The 19,541-nt window shown below is 38.7% G+C and overlaps 1 protein-coding gene across 7 annotated transcripts in view; it reads right to left on the reverse strand.

Moving 5' to 3' along the window:
• LOC131771324 (RNA-binding motif, single-stranded-interacting protein 1) overlaps positions 1-19,541 on the reverse strand; it is a 44,861-nt gene that overhangs the window by 15,397 nt on the left and 9,923 nt on the right. The window contains exons 1-5 of one of the 7 annotated variants that reach the window (XM_066173745.1): positions 16,578-16,734; positions 8,864-9,166; positions 4,613-4,675; positions 4,020-4,169; positions 502-665 (exon numbers count right to left, since the gene is read on the reverse strand). In XM_066173745.1, the coding sequence (XP_066029842.1) occupies positions 502-665; positions 4,020-4,169; positions 4,613-4,675; positions 8,864-9,109 (623 nt within the window). In that variant the 5' untranslated portion in view covers positions 9,110-9,166; positions 16,578-16,734. Of the gene's footprint in view, positions 1-501; positions 666-4,019; positions 4,176-4,612; positions 4,676-8,863; positions 9,167-9,366; positions 9,473-9,599; positions 9,759-10,895; positions 11,029-16,577; positions 16,735-19,541 lie in introns of those variants that run through there. The other 6 variants (XM_066173744.1, XM_059087097.2, XM_059087098.2 and 3 more) reach the window with 6 other exon arrangements.

The raw sequence follows: 19,541 nt of genomic DNA on the forward strand, positions 1-19,541 counted from the left end.
TTTTACAGTCATTGGCAATGTTTACCTCACTTTATTCACTATGAGATCCTTATAAACTTTGTTGGAAGAAAAAAATTGTTTTTTTCTAAAGATCTTTTACTTTCCTATATGTTTAACTTCTAATAGGTTCTACTGGATTGCAGACCAACTTGCCAATGTCTCTACTCGATTTTATTCATTGGTGAGTTGGCATTGGCAAATTGATCCATTGGCGACTTGACTGAATACCAAGGGTGATGTGAATGAATCAGTCAAGTATATGGATGAAGGTAGGAGAAGAGAATTGAATGATACGATGATGGAAGGCACCAAAAGACTAAGCTTAAAAGAAAAGAGGAAAAAGGAAGGAGGAATAAAGGAGGGGAGGAATTGGGAAGGAAGAAGCTACAAAAGGAAGGAAGGAGGTACAGTTGTGGTGCACAGACAAGCTGACAACTAGTGTGAAATCCACTACAAACCATTAAATATAGAGAGAACAATCCAAAAGCTTTGCCCCCTCACCTGCTACATAAATTATTTAAATCTTCATCAGTTGTTCCAGGGGAAAGTCCTCTAATGTATAGGTTTGTTTTGCTAAGCTTCTCTTCAGGTTCATCTTGATTGTCACTAACTGATAAACTTCTCTGTCCTGATGTTGGTGGTGGACTGCCTGGTATATTATATGCCTGTGTCAGTGAGATTGAAAAAAAGCAGCCTCTTAGCTCAAGGGAAGATGCTTTTTGGAAGATAACAGTATCTCTGATATGTCTAATTTATAGCGGAGCTCGCAGAGCATAACCCCATAATTATACAAAATAGTAGTAACCCATCAAGCCAACAAAAAATTGGATGTATGACCATATGACCATATGAATGACCGTACAAGGTGCTACTTTTAGCATGTGCGGCCAACTGTACCACAGGCGCTATCTTATAATCAGTCCTCTACATGGACGCGGAGAAGTTGCGAATGAAAATCCATTAATATTACCATGCACTTTATCCATAGTATGGGCTTTAGTTTTGTTGAAGAGACATGTGGGAAAAAAAATGTGAGCTCCGCTTTTTTAGACTTGGCTAAATCTATATATTATTGATCAGTACAGTGATCACATGGTGATCTTCTAACATGTAACTTGGTGATCATTGTATGACCTAATGGTATAAAGGGGGTAAGTTTCTAAAGAAACTGTGGTACTGCATCAGTGGGAGAGTCAGTATAGTGGCTATATGTAGTGCTGCATCAGTATAGCAAGGTAATTTAATATTGTCAACCAAGTTGATAATGTAAATTGACCATAGTAAAGAATTTCAAAGGTGATGTTTCAAGTGTTTGCTGTTCATCTATCACTCTGACAAAGGACTAATGCTCCAAACATCAACTTTTACACTCTTTACCAATGGCCAATTTACCAGTGGCCAATTTACATTTTCAACTCAGTTGATAATACTAAATTATCCTGACCTAATTGTACCTCCCTTCACACCTAATAACCATGAGGAAACATAAAGGTGTTGCTGTTGCACATGAAAAGACTACAACAAGTATATGTGCAAACATAAGGTGTCAATATATGCTTCTGTAGAGTGTTCAAGTCACATATTGAAGCCAGAGCAATTTGGCTTGGATCTTGGTTAAAGGAATCTGGTTAACAGTATACCATGCAAGTCTTCACCACATTATAAGGGAGGAAAAATAGGACCCCTACCCCAAAGTGAGAACAACTGCCATGTATGGTTTGATGAGCTCTTCAAACTAGCTTAAATTGTGGGTTCTGCCAAATATGTACAACATCCAGGATGAAGTTATTTGCCATTAAGAGAGTGAAAATGTCATATGTATTCAATTTCCATAAAACTTCACTGGAAATATTTTCACCACCACCAACCTAATGCAAATAAGTATCTGTCATACAATAAGGTTACTACCATTTTCCTATGAATTGGTGAAACTCTTCAACCCCTTATTTTTTTTAATATTAGATGTCAATCAAACATTAAGTTAATCAGATATTTTTTTGGACATTCATTCTCTCCAGATTATGAAATAACACCCTCTCTCCTGTTTCAGAAGTTAAGTCTCATAGAAGTGGAGAAAGAATCTGAGGAATGTGGTCTGTGATCTTAGTTAGTGACAGGACCCCACATGAGCAAACAGCTTGGCAATGAGCCTCATCAATGTGATAATTGGGTTTTATCTGTGCAAAAGATAAATTTGGGGAATAAAGAACTAATATTCTAATAAACAGTCCAACTTAAGATTTACCATGAAATGATAGCACAGATCTGGCACTTGAATGTGAGTAAAACTAGCCCCTCTAAAGTTTATGAGGGTTATGCAATCAGTAAAGCCACCCTGGCGAGCCAGACATTTTCTATGAAGGACACAGATGCCTAATTAAATGTAGAGATGAAATTACAAAACTTTTGACCTTTCCTTCCTGTCTGTTGCTTTACCCCTTAACCACTAGCATTCAAAAAATGTAAACAACACAAACCTTGTCTAACCCTGTGATTTCAAGTTAAGGTATGTGCACGCTACCAGAAATGTCTACACTGCAGAGATCACTGCCCCTAGTAAACTATCCAACCATTAGAATGAAAGGGAGTCTACATCTAGTGATAAGTTACCACACACCAGTGATTTAAATTAACTATTACCAAAATTTGCAGTCTGGTATTTACTTAAGTCTTATCATATAACTTTGCACATGTTTGCTGCCAGTGAAGGTCACCTCATGGAAACTAATAACTTAGATTTAGAATTATTACATAACCAAACACGTGTTTTGGTGTAAGTGTGAATGACCTCATGGATAGCCTTTCATCATTATATTACAAGACTACATAGTTGAAATGTTTTATAAAACTGTGAGAATGGATTTGGCTTACTATAAACAAAACATTGTCAAACAAAAGCTCATGCCACATGGGAACATGATGTCTAACCCTGATATTCATTGCAAAACTTGTTTCAATTAAGATTCTCAATTCTTCTCAACGAAAACTACAACCACATTCACCAATCTACATAAGAACTACTGATATGGTGCTAGAAGAGAAACTTGCTCAACCATTTAGGAATTTTTTTTTGAATCATCTTAATGAGGAAATGTTGACCAATTTGAACTAATCAACACAAAAATACTTTGGCAAAGGTTTCAAAATTGGTCAGGTGCGACAATTCCAACTCTGTGCCAACATTGTTTAAATAATCCTATACTACATTTGAATACCTTTAACAATGCAGGAAATGCCAAGTATGGAAAAAGGTAGATTGAGTTTCAGTGCCATTGATTTTGATTAAGTTTGCCACTCTTTGTCTAAATCTTTCCTTGTTCAAAAAGTAAATGCTTATCACTGCTTTTTAATTGCACCTGTGGCTATGTCATCACTTTCTGGTGACTTTTGAGTCAGGTAGAATGAAAGTGATATACTTTCTGATTTTGCCTAGCATTGCTGGTAAAAAATCCTACCTGGGACTTTACCGCAACAGTTGTAACAAAAGTGACCAAATTCTTGCAGGGGAGACTACCTTGTATGATAACTACTAATTGAATAGCAACATAGAGCACAATCAACACAAGAACAATATCTATTGCCGTCTTTCTCTTGAGAAAAAACAACTTCAGAGTGCTGATTATTTGCCTTTATCTTACTTTTGCTTAATTTACTGCGACAACAGAGAACTGGACGAACTAGTTTTTCACTGAATCTAGTGATGGGCAGTAGTAGGTTATTTCACTATTTTTTCTGTGTTATCCTTGAATTTTAAACTTAGGTCTCACATTGGAAATACTTAAATAAACTAGAGGAGTGTCCTTCCCATAAATCACTCCCTAGCGACTAATTCTACAGATCCTTATTTCTAGGGCATGCATATTCCTCTTAGAATAAAGCGACTTCTGTGTAGTGATTGAGTGAACCTGGTTACAAAACTCAACCTCTACATTAACCCTTTAATATTTCTTCCTGTATGGAATATTTACAACCCTGTGTCTTCTTCTGAAAAAGGGTGGGCATTTTCTCTTTCATCTTACCCCGGGATGTGCATAGCCATATATAGGAGCTGCTGGTGGGAAACGCGGTGATGTGAATCCTACAGGCCACGAAGGGTATGCTTGCCATGTTCCTCCTGGACTTGAACGAATGTTTCGTCCTCCATGGTATGACTTTTGCTGCTGCTGTTGCTGTTGCTGACATTAAATTCAAAGTAACTTTATGAATACTATGGCAACAGTAAAAAATAACCAAACGTGAAATGGACTACATTCTCAAGTTGAGAATTTTCTTAAATCTCATAACCTTCCTACTTGACAGTTAACTGAAATTGTAAGGAAAACATGCACGCTGATTTTCTAGAGTTAACTGCTTTATTCATTATTGCTGACTGCTGTATTGAGAACTTGTAAACTCAAAGTGCAGAACTGAGATATTGGTTAAGTTAGGGTGCCTTGCTCTGATGTAAACAAGAAGTTACTTAATGTCACTTCTCCTAGAAAAAATCAGTATCAGAACTCTTGAGCATAAATACGACAATAGGTAACACAATATTTAGTGGGCATATTTGTGGGCTAAAATTGAAATTGTGTCTTTAGACTGGAACACCTTCAGTGTTGTCATGGTCACTTACTGCTTTTGGAAGGTTTGCAGGTTGTTTCCTTCTGTTCTGATTCTGTGGTTGTCTTATTGACACCTACACAAATTCAAATGATGTTAAACCAATTTAGAAGTGTTTCAATCTTAGCTGGCTTTCAGACTATCAAAAGTTTTCCACTCAAATATAAGAACTGGCTGCATGGAAAAGTAGTTTTGCTTCCAGGTAGGTACTGTTTATATACTGGCCCACTGTTGTTCAAAGGCTGATTAGCGCTAACCCAGGGTTAAATTTTCATGCCGGTTTCTTTATTCCTTTTCTCTATAGCTTTTTGATAGTTTTCTCTATTCTTTTCAGAGTATCCAATCATCAAATTATATACAAAAAGAATTCTACTGAATTTCTTTTAAACCTTTCATACCTGAAATCAGATTTGACATTAACCCTGGGTTAAGACTTAACCCTCTTTTGAACTACCGGGCCCAGTTGTCTAGGGTGCAGGCAGACAGTTATTTCCACATTCATCGAGGATGGCTTCAAACTGTGATCAAAATCTAACTGCAATCACAGCTCAAAACTGTTTGTAAATTCCACAATGGAAGACCATTCAAGGTTAAATATATTTCACCCAAAAAATAACATGCCTTAAATATTTTGAAACAAACACTTCAGGGTACATTTAACCTACCAGAAAAAATCCTTCATATGGTGTATATTCAAAAGAGTAATTTACTACTTGAGATTACTAAATATTATTTAGGCAGTAGTCTGTAAATTTAAATGTCTGTGGAGTGCAATCTTTGTTAAATTTCATGATGATTTCAATTCCCTTTTTGTTAATAAAAATGCATTATTGTGGCTTTCAGTTCTGTTTTGAGATTACGTTAAACATTACACAAAAGAAAACCTTAAACTTGAGTAAGATATACTTGTGAGCGAACAGGAATCGAGCACCAGGTGATAGGTTTTTCAGATTTAATGTTAACTCCAACTAAGAAAATGCCTCTCTAGCTCATTGTTTAGCACATCTTAGGAAAATTTGCCAAAACGATTTTTGGCAGTGAGGAAGTGGAAATATTACCCAAAGTTTCTGCAATATCCTCTAAAATATTTTCCCAGAAGAAATTGTTAGTGTGAGAAATATAATAGAAAAACGTTCCAATGACATTTCCAGCATAAAGCATGTTCAAAATGTTTTTACTTATGTTGAGGGCTTCTCATATCAAGGAAAAAAATATTGAAGATACTAACAATTGGAGTGCCAAACTAAGATAGCAAACTGCAAGCTATTTGACGTGATACAGGGGAATTCAATACTCAATATTATAGAAATGTTTAAAAGTAGACATGGGTAATTAGTCACAAGAACAAACTGTAGTTATTCAGGAGTTTACAACAACACCTACTGAAAGAATTGTTATCCTTCTCTGAACTATAATAACTGCCTCGCTTGCGTTTAACTCTAAATCTGTTATCTTTATTCAATCAAATGCATTTCTGTTCTCTAGAGGAATTCATGGTTAGATAAATGCCCAACGGAAATTAAAAAAAAATTACAATCCCCATTAAATCTAATGCTGTTTTGTTCAAGCCTTAATTTCATTTAGCCAAACCTGGACTTGAATTTCAGCCTTGGGAGACTGACACGGTCTCGGCGACAATATTTGTCACTGAAATTTGAGTCTAATTAGCCAAAGTAAATTGAACATAACGCAGCCTTTAAAAATTCTGAAAGGGAAAAGTTTTAAAACGAAAAATTGCTTCCTCAGAAGTCTCCAATGCACGAAAAAATGAATTTGACAGGGAAACCGCGAGAGGGTTGCTGTAAAACGTCAACGTAAATATCTTGATATCCATTAAATATTTTACTTGGAGTACGTAAGTTTATTGAAAACGCTGGGTCAATTTTAAGACATTGATAATTGAGGGTTATTTCGTGATATCTACATTTCCTAGGTAAACAGCGAAAACGGAGAACACTCCGATAACGAGCTTTTTTCTTATCTCAACTCACGATTTCGCGAAATTCTGTTCGTAAATGCACAAACATAAACACTAACAACTCACGGAGGATATTCTTGTGAGCGATTAACTATCCAAATACACAGTTTTGGAGAAAGCCTAAATAACGTTTCTATAAAGCTTATAGAGCTTATTGTGAAAGGAAAGAAAACTGCTCCAAGGTCGCCTCTAACTCAGCTAAAAAATGTTGCAAGTGTGTATTGATTCTGGTATATTGCGCTTAGCGTGGCTCACTAAGTCACATATCGCACTAATTTTATTCTTGAGTATTGTTTACTCTTATTTTCCTCATGAAGCAGAGAAACAAATTGAAAAATATGGTAGGCTTTAAGAAACGTTTAAGACGATTCACGATCCGGGAAAAGAAACACGCCTAGCTTGTAAGAACAAAATTCATAAAAACTTGAGGTAACAGCTAAAACTAAGATTATACATAGGGCCAGAATCTCGTTATCGCGAACATAAAACTAGGGAAATACAGCAAAATAAAACACATCCGAAAACTAATGTCTTTACTTCAGACTGCTGTGTAATGACAAATTGGCGTGCATTGGCGAGAAATGAAACAGCGATATAAAATTACATTCAATTTATCAACTTAATCCGGAGGAAGTCGCTTTAACGGTCTCAAAGAAGATTCTCTAGACTGAATCTAAATTTGTTTCGATCAAAATTTCCCGGACCACATAGGGCAGTAACGAAGCTTTTTAGATCCGGAAACCAGATTTTTTTCGGCGGGATTCAAGGGTAAACAAAAAGTTCCCGTGACTAAAGAACTTCCGATGTCCTATTGACAAAACAAGATGAACGGCGTCGAAGCTATGATTGTAATTTGAAGTCAATTAAACCTATCGAATCTTCCATCAATCCCTCTCTTACAAACTCCAGAAATCTCCTAGCGCCCAGAACCCTAAAACTGTCTAATAGGTGAGCAATGAATTCGCTACAAGGGATGTTCACGATGGTTGGAGATTTAAAACGTCATCAATCCGAAATAGGCAGCTTCATTGAAAACCGTGTACTGTAGAATGTAAATTAGCAAGCTTTGCGGGCTTCACGATAATTTCGTTGACGGCTTTGAATAAGTCACGCATAACTTTTGTCGTAAAAGCCTAACTTCCGTCAGCAAAACCAGTTCACGGCCGTCACAATGCCATCGAATGACTTATCTGATACTACGTATCATCAACAAAGACACGGAGAGTCAGCAGAGATATAGGCAGACTCCGAAATTTCTACGTGAAGACTAACTTAATTTCACTGCAACGCTTAAACTGCTCGTTGTCGCGAAAAAATCTGTGAAGATGAGCAGGAGAAAGACATTCTTTTTTTCTTGTAAATTTGTTTCCGTACAGAAAGGGTTAAAATAAAGAAGGGAAATGACGGCTGATGTAAACATTACTTACGGTACACAGCTACGCAGTGCAGCACAACCAGCGGCTCATTTTAATCAGGCTAAATATTTACCTCGCATACGACGATTCACCGACGCAGAGCACTCTACGTAGTAACGAAATCACGCGAATAAAAAGACTTGAAAATAACCAGACGATCGAAATAGGGGTCCTCACGGATAAAATAGCGACGACAACATGATTTAATGACAAATTTTGTCATTTGCTTTACTCAGTACTAGTAACGCGAGAACTGTGATCCTATACGCTAACCATAAGCGGATACCACCGATATCTTTGCAAAATCGTAACTCAAATTTCATTTGTAAGTGTAGAGAATGTTCCTTGGAACATTGTGACCCAGCAAAAGGACAGGATCTGGTGTGGTTAAGAGACATTTAGTCCGCGCTGCTTCACACGCTCGGTGGTGGCTGGAAGAAAGAGCTTTCAGTGAAATGTTTGCTACGCACAAAAGATCGACACCAACAAAGCCGTGGGAAATTACAATCTTACAACACAAGCACATCACAGGACGACTACTGCTCAAAGATTTCACCGGCTCAGCTCTCGAAGAGCCAAATAATTATCTTTTGCGATTTTGTATACAAATGACACCGAAAACGCGGGAATGTGGGGAATTCGCGGCAACACGGTTGCCGTAACACGCGAACAAAACCAACAAACACTGCCAAGATTTCATTATTCATGATCGTGCAATAAACGCTAGCTTACTAAAATAAAAGCAAAACACACCAAATACTGCGCTCTGGCTTTTAACAGCGTTCTATAAGAAGCAATGAAGATCAACGTACAGCATGTCACATGATGAACGGATGTGGCATACTACAGGAATACTCTTAGAGGAAGGTACCTTCTTGTCATCCTTTTCCTGTCCGTTTTGGTTGCGACTTTCAGCCTCCGCGGTAGGCGTTTCGCGTTCCTCCAGCGTTTCTCCTTCTGGTAGCTCCCTACTCGCGTGATCCTGAGGCGCTGCTGGGTCGTGCGGCCCGTGAGAGGCGTGCGATTCACCATCCTTGGAATGCGTACGATCTTTGTTGCTTGTTCGATCAGTTGTCATCGTTGATGTCTCTAGAACCTGAACTAATGAATCGCTCATTATACGCCTACAATCCTACAAGCGATCGAGGGCCTCTTCATTCCAGTTGCCCCGAATCTAAAAGGAAATTGACAAAAAATACTGGTTAGGTCAATTCAACATTTAAACAAGATACTAGAGCATCCACCTAATGGCCGGATTTGGTTGAATTTTCTAACGCGAAAATGCACTCTGCCACAAACATGTTTTCAAAATGCCGCTCTTTCCTGACACAAACCACCATCCTCCCGACGCGTTCCCCCGCGTAGACTACTAACCTGTTAAGCTCTGTGAGCAATGTGCGTCAACTGTACCGATTTTTACAGCCAATTTGTTTTGATCGAGCTTTAATTTCAGTAGAAAGCGGACGCAAGGGCTAGTCGATCGGACGTAAACAAACCACACACACACGTGGCCACGGATCGCTTCAATGCGGCAGAAATCTACGAACGGATCACAACAAGGCTTATCTCCTACTAAGAAATAAACTGTGTAGAAGCTGGTGCTTTACCCTTATTTAGAGAAACTGCCTATATAGTAACATCGATCGCAGATCCAAATGTCTTTATGATATATACCGTGACGCCATGCGATTTTCTTTTCCCGCCACACGCACAGAGCATGTAAACTTGCTCCGATCAGCTAACCTCTCAACGTCAACTAGATACAACACGCAAACTCCTTAGTCGCGAATTCGATCATCAAATCACAAGCGAAGTGAAAGGTACCCTTTCGTCAGGCGGCGAGCACGTGATTGCCTTTCAGCCAATGAGCGGCCCGGCGGGAAAGCTCTACAGCGGGGGCCGCTAATTGGTAAATGATTTATTTTAGAGAGAACTAGCGCCAGTGAGACGGGAATCCCGCTGGCGGCGATCGCGGGAATTCGTAAACTATCGGTGAGCGAAGCCGTCCGCCATTGTACAGCGAGGATTGTTAGCGAGGATTGTTAGCCAGGAACAGAGCTTTTGTGTCAAGTTTCTGCATGGCGTCGCTAAGCATACAAATAATAACGAACAATTAAACCCTATCAACTGTCAGCAAGGCTTTGTGCTTGACAAGTGCCGGGCCAATCGGATGGGCGCATTCGGTCTGTTTACTTGTCGTTCTCCGTAACAATGGCCTAACCATTGAATGAAGCTCGCTTCCCAAGTGGTTCTAAACACGCGGCTGAATCTGCTGCGAGATATCTGCTGCGCGAATGAACGTTGAAAAGTGAACAGAAGTGAGATCACCACGAGGGCACTAACAGGCATACGCTGTTATGGCCGAGAAATAAAATGAGTTAGCACTTAAGCTAATCTCATCAAATCTCATCACTTGTACAACAGTTTGAGAAGCCTGATATCCAAGAGGGGTTCTCTTTCTCCAGATAACTGCCGGTTGCATATGCAGTTTGTTTCCTAATTACTTTAACTTCCCTACTGAAATTATTTACTCTGCACGCCAATCTGGAAATTATCCAGAATAACCGTGCCTCCTTTTCCTATTTCTGAACGTAGGTGCAAATAGACTGTTTCGATGCGTTGTGGTCGCTGTGATTTTGCGACATCACCTTAATACGGCGATGTGCCTAGTGAGTGATAGGACTTTTGGCAGAGGGCCGGCATTGAGAGGATAAAAATCTCTGGGTGGCCCTACAAGTCTTGTAAACAAATACAAAATGGCTACAAAGTATTAAGCTAGAGGGGAGGTAGAAAACAAATGGTGAAGCGCATTCAGTATTCAAAATATTTTAGCACCGCATAAACGCATTTACGCGTACAAGATGTAACGATTTTGGCGCGACGAGTCAGATGCAGTGTTTTACCTTCTTGTCGCAGCAGTCAGGCTCAGGAACCCTTTTGAGGTAACCGTTGAAAGCAGCGTGAATATGTAGGCTACACTTCCAGTAACAAACCGTTAGATTGCAGAGGGAACAAAGAGCGGCCCTTTGGAATCACTCGCTACGCCAGAGTGATTTCTGTGAATAATTGATGAAAGACTCTCTTTGAAATCGTTTGATTTCCATTTACCACCATCTAAACACGCATGAAATATTTCTAAGGTTGTTCTTACACGCCTTGTTTGGGATTCAACGATAGGGTCTCCTTGAGATGGTGATAATTTCAAAGACAAACATAGGAGTTATCTATTACCGACCTGTTTCGTGTAAAGATTTAATGCACGCGAGCTTCAAATAGAAACAAAAACACCCGGAGAAATCATGAATATCGTGATTCGGCTACAAAAAGAATAGCTTTCCTGAAAGCCAATTAAAATTTCCACGCTATTTTTAAACGACGCCTTGTGTGCGCTTTATACTAAATAACGTTAAAGTTTGTGAAGTGATAAACTACTGTACAAATCCGAGAGCACTTTGAAGTATTTTTGGCCATTATTTCCCTTTCCTTGCCCTAGGGATCAGAATTTGGATCGTATAGATGACGGGTCTTGAAACAAAGCTAAGCCGGTCCTTCTAATGAAAAAGGTTTAAATAATTCTTGACTTTGACACATTTATATGATGTGTTTACTGTTATTTTACACAAACAAAAAGTTGTTAAAACTCTTCTAATTGGTAATTTTCCGAGACCTGCCATGAACGCGAAATGTGACGGGAGGAATATTCTTCTATCTCGAAATGTTATGGAGGAGCTTAAAAACATCGCCAAATTTTTCAATCGTTTTAAATTAATTTAAGAAGATGTATTATACAATCTTTTATATGTCACACAGAAAAAAAAAGATCCCATCCAGTTCACCATAAAAGATTATTTTTTTATGTACCAAACTTTGTCTATGTGATTCAATCGCTATAACGAAAATATTTCTTAGTCTTATACGTTCCTGTAAACGGTGGAGGTTTGAATTCTCTGGGGAAAAAATTTCTCATTCATTTTTCTCTACCTCAAAATACGAAAAGAACAAAGCTGAAATATGGAGAGGCTGAAACATATTTAAGAGCAAGTTAAATAACCTATCTACCTACAAGTAGGCATGTGCTTCTGTGGAATCTTTTAAACAATTCACGGTAAGACCTAAAATGACGGTATGGCTCCTTTTGACAAAATTTACACCTCCAAATACTGTTTTGAACATTCTCGATAACGTAAATAGATTTTTAATAAGCTTTTCGGGGTTGAATATGTTCCAGTTAACAAGGGTGTTCAACTATTTTTTTCTGATTTGTCTTTACATTCAGAAATTTTAATTTCGACACATTTAGAAGTACTTGCTCCATGGATAAAAAAGGGAATTGCAAATTTACCGAGTACAATTTCATATTTTTTAAATTGTAATCATTGTATTCAGCTGACATAATCCCGGTTTGGTTCTTCTCTTGACGCTTTTGGAGATTTTGACCTGCTGGCCGATTTATCAACACTTGCTCTGTGATGAAAACTACAATTTTAAGCTAACTGCTTCACGTTTTTCCGCATTGCAGTGTTAATGATTCCATACAGCTAACAAAATACCCGTTATGTTCTGCACCTTCTTAACGTTTGTGTTGACTATAATTACTTACTCAAAAATACTCTCCCTTGAAATAAAACCCTTTTTCTTAGATGAGAAATGCTAAGCTCTAAAGTCTAAGTCTTAAAATCCGTTGTTTATTAAAAAAAGGCGTTACAGATGTGACTGACGAGAGACTGCGATAAGGCACAACATAACTACAACCTTATTCCATTGTTGGCTATCATCGAGAAGTGTTCTAAGCGAAATCTCAAGGGATAACCTCAGAAAATAATCTGAAGAAGAGTGTAAGAATGAAATACACCAATAGATGACTTAACTTTTCAAAAAAGAAACGGGCTAAGGTAAGGAGGAGGACAACTTCAGCACTTGTTCCAAAATAGAGAATTGGCCTTCCTCCACGAGGTAAAAGTTTCATTCGAAACATACGACAGAGATTCGAATAAACTCGAGTTAAAATACTGTAAGGTACATTCGACATGTATGCAACCAGGTGTTCAAAATGTTACAGCGATTCAGGGTGGTTCATCTGGGATGTATTGATTTCTAGTGATGAACACATAAGACTGTTCTCACAGTGAAGTTTAGAAACCTTCCAAAGCCGCTTTAAAATTCGTTTGCCGTACTCCTTTTCAGTTTTCAAACATCGTGCCTTGTTTTCAGTACAGGTAGGAAGGTAACTATTGTTCGATTTAATAGTAGATAGAACTGATAGCGCAGTTGCACAAAGCTATCTCCGCGCTGTCCACAAGAATGAAGCCCGGAAAGACGCCGGACCCCTTATTGGGTTCAACTAGATTATCTAGTTAGTGGTGAGTTCTTCGTCGAGAACCACTGTTGAAGAAATGCTCAAGACAAAACATGAGCCTCGAAGCTGACACGGAGAAAATCTTGCGCAAAAATAACTAATAAACTTTTGGATTGCACACTTAGTTTAAGAGTTGTGTTAAAGATGCGCAATGCGTTGTGATGTATATAACCAAGGTGTACCTCGTGGACATCGAGTTTTGCCCAGCGGAGGCAAGGAGTAGCAAAAAAAAAAACAACGTCAACTGCAAAGATGTACTCTTGTTTTGGTTTAAACGAAAACTGAATTTCGCGAAAAAGAGCCTCAGTCTTGTTCAAGCTATTTGCATTTTAGAAACCCATTTGTCGATATTTGCATTGAAGGAAGCTTTCATTGTTTTTCAACTTAAATCAATCCAACGCTGGAGAAGTAAAATCTCAACTTATCCCGAGAATGAAAATGCTAAGTTTTATCATTTAGTTCCATACAGAGTGTTGTTGGCAGTAAACAAGTATAGCGCATGCTTCTCTAAAGAGCTTTTTTGTTTTCATCAATGCATCTCAAGGGTGCTAAACGAAGTAGTGCATACAATAACACTATCTTATTTTAAGACGAGAAATATCCATCTCAATTCCAGTTTGATAACAGTCGCCGCGGATTTTTAGTGCTAAAGCAAAATATAAAGATCATAATAGATACAAGATTAAGATTCTAATGTTTGGTTTTTTAAACTCATCCGTGCCAACATGGAAAACACAATAGATTCCAATGGTAGCAATGCCACTAAGTAGATTTGGTCGCAATTTAGTTAGACTTGTTGTAAAGATGCTTGCGAAAAAAAGTTGTGCGTCTTGCCGATTGATTACTTTCTCCTTGAGGTAAACGTGTATTGCTTTTTGTTGCATGAATTAATGAATTGACAAAAAATATCTTCGAGGTTCACTCATTTTGGCATTAAACCATCAAACGTTTAAATCTTGTGCTTCAACCTTTGTGCTGATGTATCTACAGAAATGAAGCGCTACTCGATCGTGTTTGCTATGTAAGAGAAGACCTTTTCATAAAATAGTTAAACTAGACATGATTGTTCACATAGTCAACTACGATACAAGCTTTTAATGTTACCAAACATTGCCATGTTAAGATGTGATCAATTAAGTTGAGAAATCACACTTTTTGCGTTTTGAGTACGAACGCAACTACACTCACAGAGTCTTTTAGAAACTGCTCAAGTCACCCAAAACATTTGTTGGCACTTCTGATTATTCGCAGTAACGTGGAAGGACAAAAATAAAATTAGTCGTGTATTAAATAACCCCTTGTAGTAACCTCGACAAAAGAATCAGTCGTAGTTTGATCATAGCTGAATCCCAAGCTGGAAGCCACTCTTTATGATTACTCGTGAAACACGTTTTTTTTTCTTTTTGCTTTTTGGTATTTTATTTTATCTTTTTTATTGTCCCGTAGCTAGAACGTCTCTAGGCTGTAAGCCGACGACATATCAGATTCACTACGAGCATGGAGGGGTGTTAATCATTTGCTCGCCCGACTTTCTTCGTGTACAATTAAGTATCATTCAAGTCACGGAATCATTGTACACCTAGTGTTAAGAGAAACCCACATCAAATTGCTTTTGGCGAGTTTTTCCGGTGTGAAGCTCTTTACTCAGGAATGCTCCTCCCAGAGCTTCAACCATTTTAAGTACCAAAGATGACCTTGAAGGAATAACGTATACGAAACCACATGAATCCATGGAATCATACAATCAAACTTTGCCCTCATTTTGACTTGCTTTGAAGTTGAAGAATTCGTTCCCTAAAGGCAAACTTGACAATTGCGGGAGTTCATGATAGAGATCAAGTTTTATTTCGACGTTGTTCCACCGGGAATTAATCCACGAAACCAATTCGATGCAATTTCGTGATGTATATTAAACACAGTACACTGTTTTGAATGACGTTAACGATAAAAGCTGAAGATCATTGAAAGATTTATGAAAAACACAGAGTGCATCGCTTGTATTCATTTAGAATTACTTATTCGGAACTGACATGAGCTTTACTCGATGTTTTGTTTTTCTCTTACGCTGCCTTACATCGTTTGCACCGAGACTTGGCCGTCGCGTGGTCTTCGGAGTACAGACAGAACAAAGGAGCGAAACCAAATAACCGTGACCTGAGAGAGTTAGCTTAGCGTTTCCGCCAAATTTACCTAAACAAACTCCAACAAGGCTCTTTAGAGAGAGAAGGTGATGCATAAAAAGTGCTTTGTATTTTTGGCTGGCCGTAGACTGAGTATTCATGACCGACGAAACTCTGAAGAGCCACTCAGGTTAACATATTTGTTTTTGCATGTAGCTGCATTCTAATCATATTTGGTTACCATAAGTAGTGTCTTCTGTCCGACATAAACACGACACTCATCCCGGAAAATGGCTCAGTGCTTACAAGAACACATACTGTTAGTCGCGAATGAAGAAAGGGCTTCTTTGGTCAACAGAATCTCCATAAGTTTCGCGCGCAAAAATCAGTAATATTGAGCGGACGCTATGAACAATGGTAGTCACGCTATGAGTGGTAACAAAGTTAACATCTAAGTGAATAAATTGATTGTCCCTTGTTACGCTTTCCGTTGTATGCTCAGTTGAATCAGTGCAGTTCAGTGCATGCAACCTTTAAGCAGAGATTTGAGCGACTTAAAACGTCACTAAACGTAAAGAGGAAACTAGCCGATTTACAACACCTTCTATACAAACGTGTAAGACCATTTCAAAACACTAAAAATATATATTTTTTAACAGCCTTGTGATTGCACTAATTTGTTTCCTTTTCCAAACAATGCTTGATGCCTTTCACGAGCCGCACGCAATTCAAGCAATTCGGAAGCCCATCTCTGCGGCATTTATCAAACGCGTGCCTAAGAGTGCTTTGTAGGAAATGGATCAAAACAAACGACATTTTCCGAATCGTAACCTTCATCGGAGAACGAGAGGTGTGTGTATGGGTAAACCTCGTTACTCTAGTGATGTTTAAATTTGAACACCTCATTCAGTGTTGCCGATATAGGCTAAAAGATGCGAAATCTTCCCAAGAAAAAAGGGAGGAATCAGAGTTTTAATGCCAAGGTGTGTTTTTGCACCTTACCGTAGTTTGCATGAAGCGAGCCGAAAAAAGAAACCATATCAAGAACTCACGCAATATGTTATTGGCACGACCGCCCTAGTGGAATGCCACTACACATTATTATTTACCTTTACAAGATGTCTACCTGGCGTAGAATCACAGCAAAATCTGGCGGCAGTCACTGGAATTGCCTACTGTATGCCAGCTTAGCGTAGCTCGTTCTAGGCGGTTTATACTCTTCGTTGTTAAACTTACCTCGCGCAATCAGTGGGCATGCGCAAGGTCCCACCGAAAACACGTGCTCTTTGAAGTGGAAAACATGGTGTGATCGATTTCATTGAAATTAAAAGCGCGCTTTATATTGCTGTAGTAAAGTGACGATCTTTTTCCTGAGGGTGTTTCTTTCAAATTAACGTTTATAAGGGGAAAACTTGTACTCTTTATATTTTTGACATGTAAACACGTTTACGGTTAGGTGCTTTTTGAAATACAAACCAATATTAGTTAGTGCTCTTTGTTTGATGAGTGATAATGAAGTACAGATCTGTGACTTAAGAGAAACATGAATTAAATAGTTGCAATGAAGGTGCTTTGATCACAGCTACAATCCTTCAAGGACTTAATAATTTTAAAAAAATAACAATCACGCACTAGTGCATGAAAAATAGTTTGGATTAACCAAATTGAATCAATTTATCCCGACTGAGGGACAGAAAGATTCGATTCAAAGAGTCGTTTTGAAGGGGAAGTCACATGTCCAGTGTACGAAAATTCTTCGCATAGAAATCCCGTGACTTCAGCAAGGAAATATTCAGGTAGTACAATAAACAGCGTAATGACTTGAGTCAAATTCTGAACTAAGAGTTTTCAATAACTAAATCGACAGCTATTAAGAAAGGAAGTAAATGTGATAAAAAGAGCAGTCCGTTTTTTAAAAGGGGCATTTTTTCCTACGATGAGAATTTCTAACGTTGAAATTCCGATGGGTGCGTGATTTTTTTACGTATACAAAGGCGCGAACTATATTTTTAAACCAAATCGCATTAGTCGGCGAACTGGATTGACGCGACCTTGAGCAACATTTTGTAGCAATGTCATCAATTAAACGGCGTATGGACGGTTTGAACTTATTTGATTGACCCCTCTGAGGCCGTTCGAATGGAACAAACAACAAAGTGGAAATATGCCAAGAATGAAGCAATACAATTAATGTGTAACCGGACACTTTAAGTTGGAATGTAAGCAATTCTAAGCCTTCATCTGGTCAGAAATTGCTCAAGGAACATCAAGCCGAATTGCAGAGGTTATCACAATTATGCGGTGGAATTTGAAGCGCGAGAACCTTCCGGACATAAGAATTTCCCTGTAAGCGCCGTGAATCAAGCTCTCGGTTGACCAGCGTGGGTGTCTGTCTGCCTGAGTGAGATGGCTAATGTCCAATTGCAATGAGGCGGAACCACTTCAAAGGTTTCTAAACAGGCACCGACAGTATAAAAATAACCAGCCTGAATAATTAGTCAATGGTAAACAACGGCATGTTGGCTTAACATCTTTCGGGAGTTCACGGTGCCTCAATCGAGCTCTGGTCGTGTTTACGTAAATTCAGTCTATGAAATCGGATCATCGTGACCACTTGTAAAAAATTCAAATCGGATCTGCAATGTTGGCAGTCGAGATCGCGTGAATGCAAGTTTCATCGGTTGCTGGAAAAAATCCAAGGAAATTAGGAGGGGGATTTGATGTTACCATGGTTTTGATTGGGTGGTGGGGAGAGAAGGCTAGTTCGGAGTCCTTTTTACCCTCTTTGGCTGGTTAAATTGCAAAAGCAGCTAAGATTTGCGAAGACTAAATTGTCCACGGTGGTCCTTCGGTGGGTACTCCCAGTGAAGTTTTCTATGCAGTGATGATTTGAAAGTAAGGGTAACTTTTACTGTGCAGAGTTAAAGCCTGAAATGAAAGAGAATTCCAGTGCTGAGGAGCACTGGGAGGTATGGAAAACTGCCTTTGAAGTATTTGCATGGGTAAAACAATTTAAGTGTCTCAAAGACGATCAGAATTTATGTAATACAAGATAAAATTAGCAGAAAGCTGGTCGTGCAGTTAATGGGGTCTATTATCTTGATCACGGAATATCATCTGGAGAAGTAATAAGAAGTAAACAAACTGAAACGACAAGAAGACTTGGGAACTGAATACATGTCAAACGTCCAGTATAACTACTGTAGTCTTAAAATCTCAATCAAGGCGAAGTTTTACCATGAAACTTTTCAATTTTTCCCCTTCTCTGGGGTTGACGAGGAGAATCACCCGATGTCTATCATTCTTTCAGTTCTCGGACTCGCCAGCCAAAAAAAAAATTTGATTAAATAGATAAGTCCTGGTATCAGAGAGGCCAGTGCTCTATTAAGATAAAAATGTGGCTTTCCTGTTGGTGTTTTGGTTTGGTATCGTTGTCTTGTATAACTTGTTGTAAGTAACAAACAGCAAGAGTCATTTTAAATGGCTACATGCCCCTGTTTTTGATGTAATCAAACGAAAGCGGGCCTTACGAAGAGGCCAATCGAGAAATACAGACACAGCAGCCTTCCCGTAGACTTTGTAACTTGGGAGACAAATACGAAATATTTTACCGCCTTTCTCAGCATAAATTGAAGCTTTAGTAAGGGATGAGCTTTAGATTATGTACCCCACGTCCCCTCCCTTCTTATCCTATTCAACCCCCCCCCCCGTCACTCCAACGAAGATTTATTACTGTCGACGGGAGTCTGTTAAAGTTTGTGCCGCATAATCAACCCTTTAATTTCGAGCTTACAAGGATCACGTTTATCGCTGATTGCTTTGATGTCCTTAGCTTACATGCCGGGCTGTCTCCGTTTCCGCTGTGGCTTTGTTATCAGATGACCCGTCACTTGTACTCTCATTATTTTTAGCGTCTATTTGAACTACCTTAAGCTGGTGGTTATTTTCGAATTGACTTTGTTTACTTTCGCCCCATTGCGTCCTTTCATTGAAAAAAAAAAGGATTGATCGATTCTTGCTTGGACGAAGCAACAACGGAACGCACCTCACATGAGAACAAATCGACGTAAAAA

Source organism: Pocillopora verrucosa, chromosome 10 (genome assembly GCF_036669915.1).
Source record: "Pocillopora verrucosa isolate sample1 chromosome 10, ASM3666991v2, whole genome shotgun sequence".
NCBI classification, from domain to species: Eukaryota; Metazoa; Cnidaria; class Anthozoa; order Scleractinia; family Pocilloporidae; genus Pocillopora; species Pocillopora verrucosa.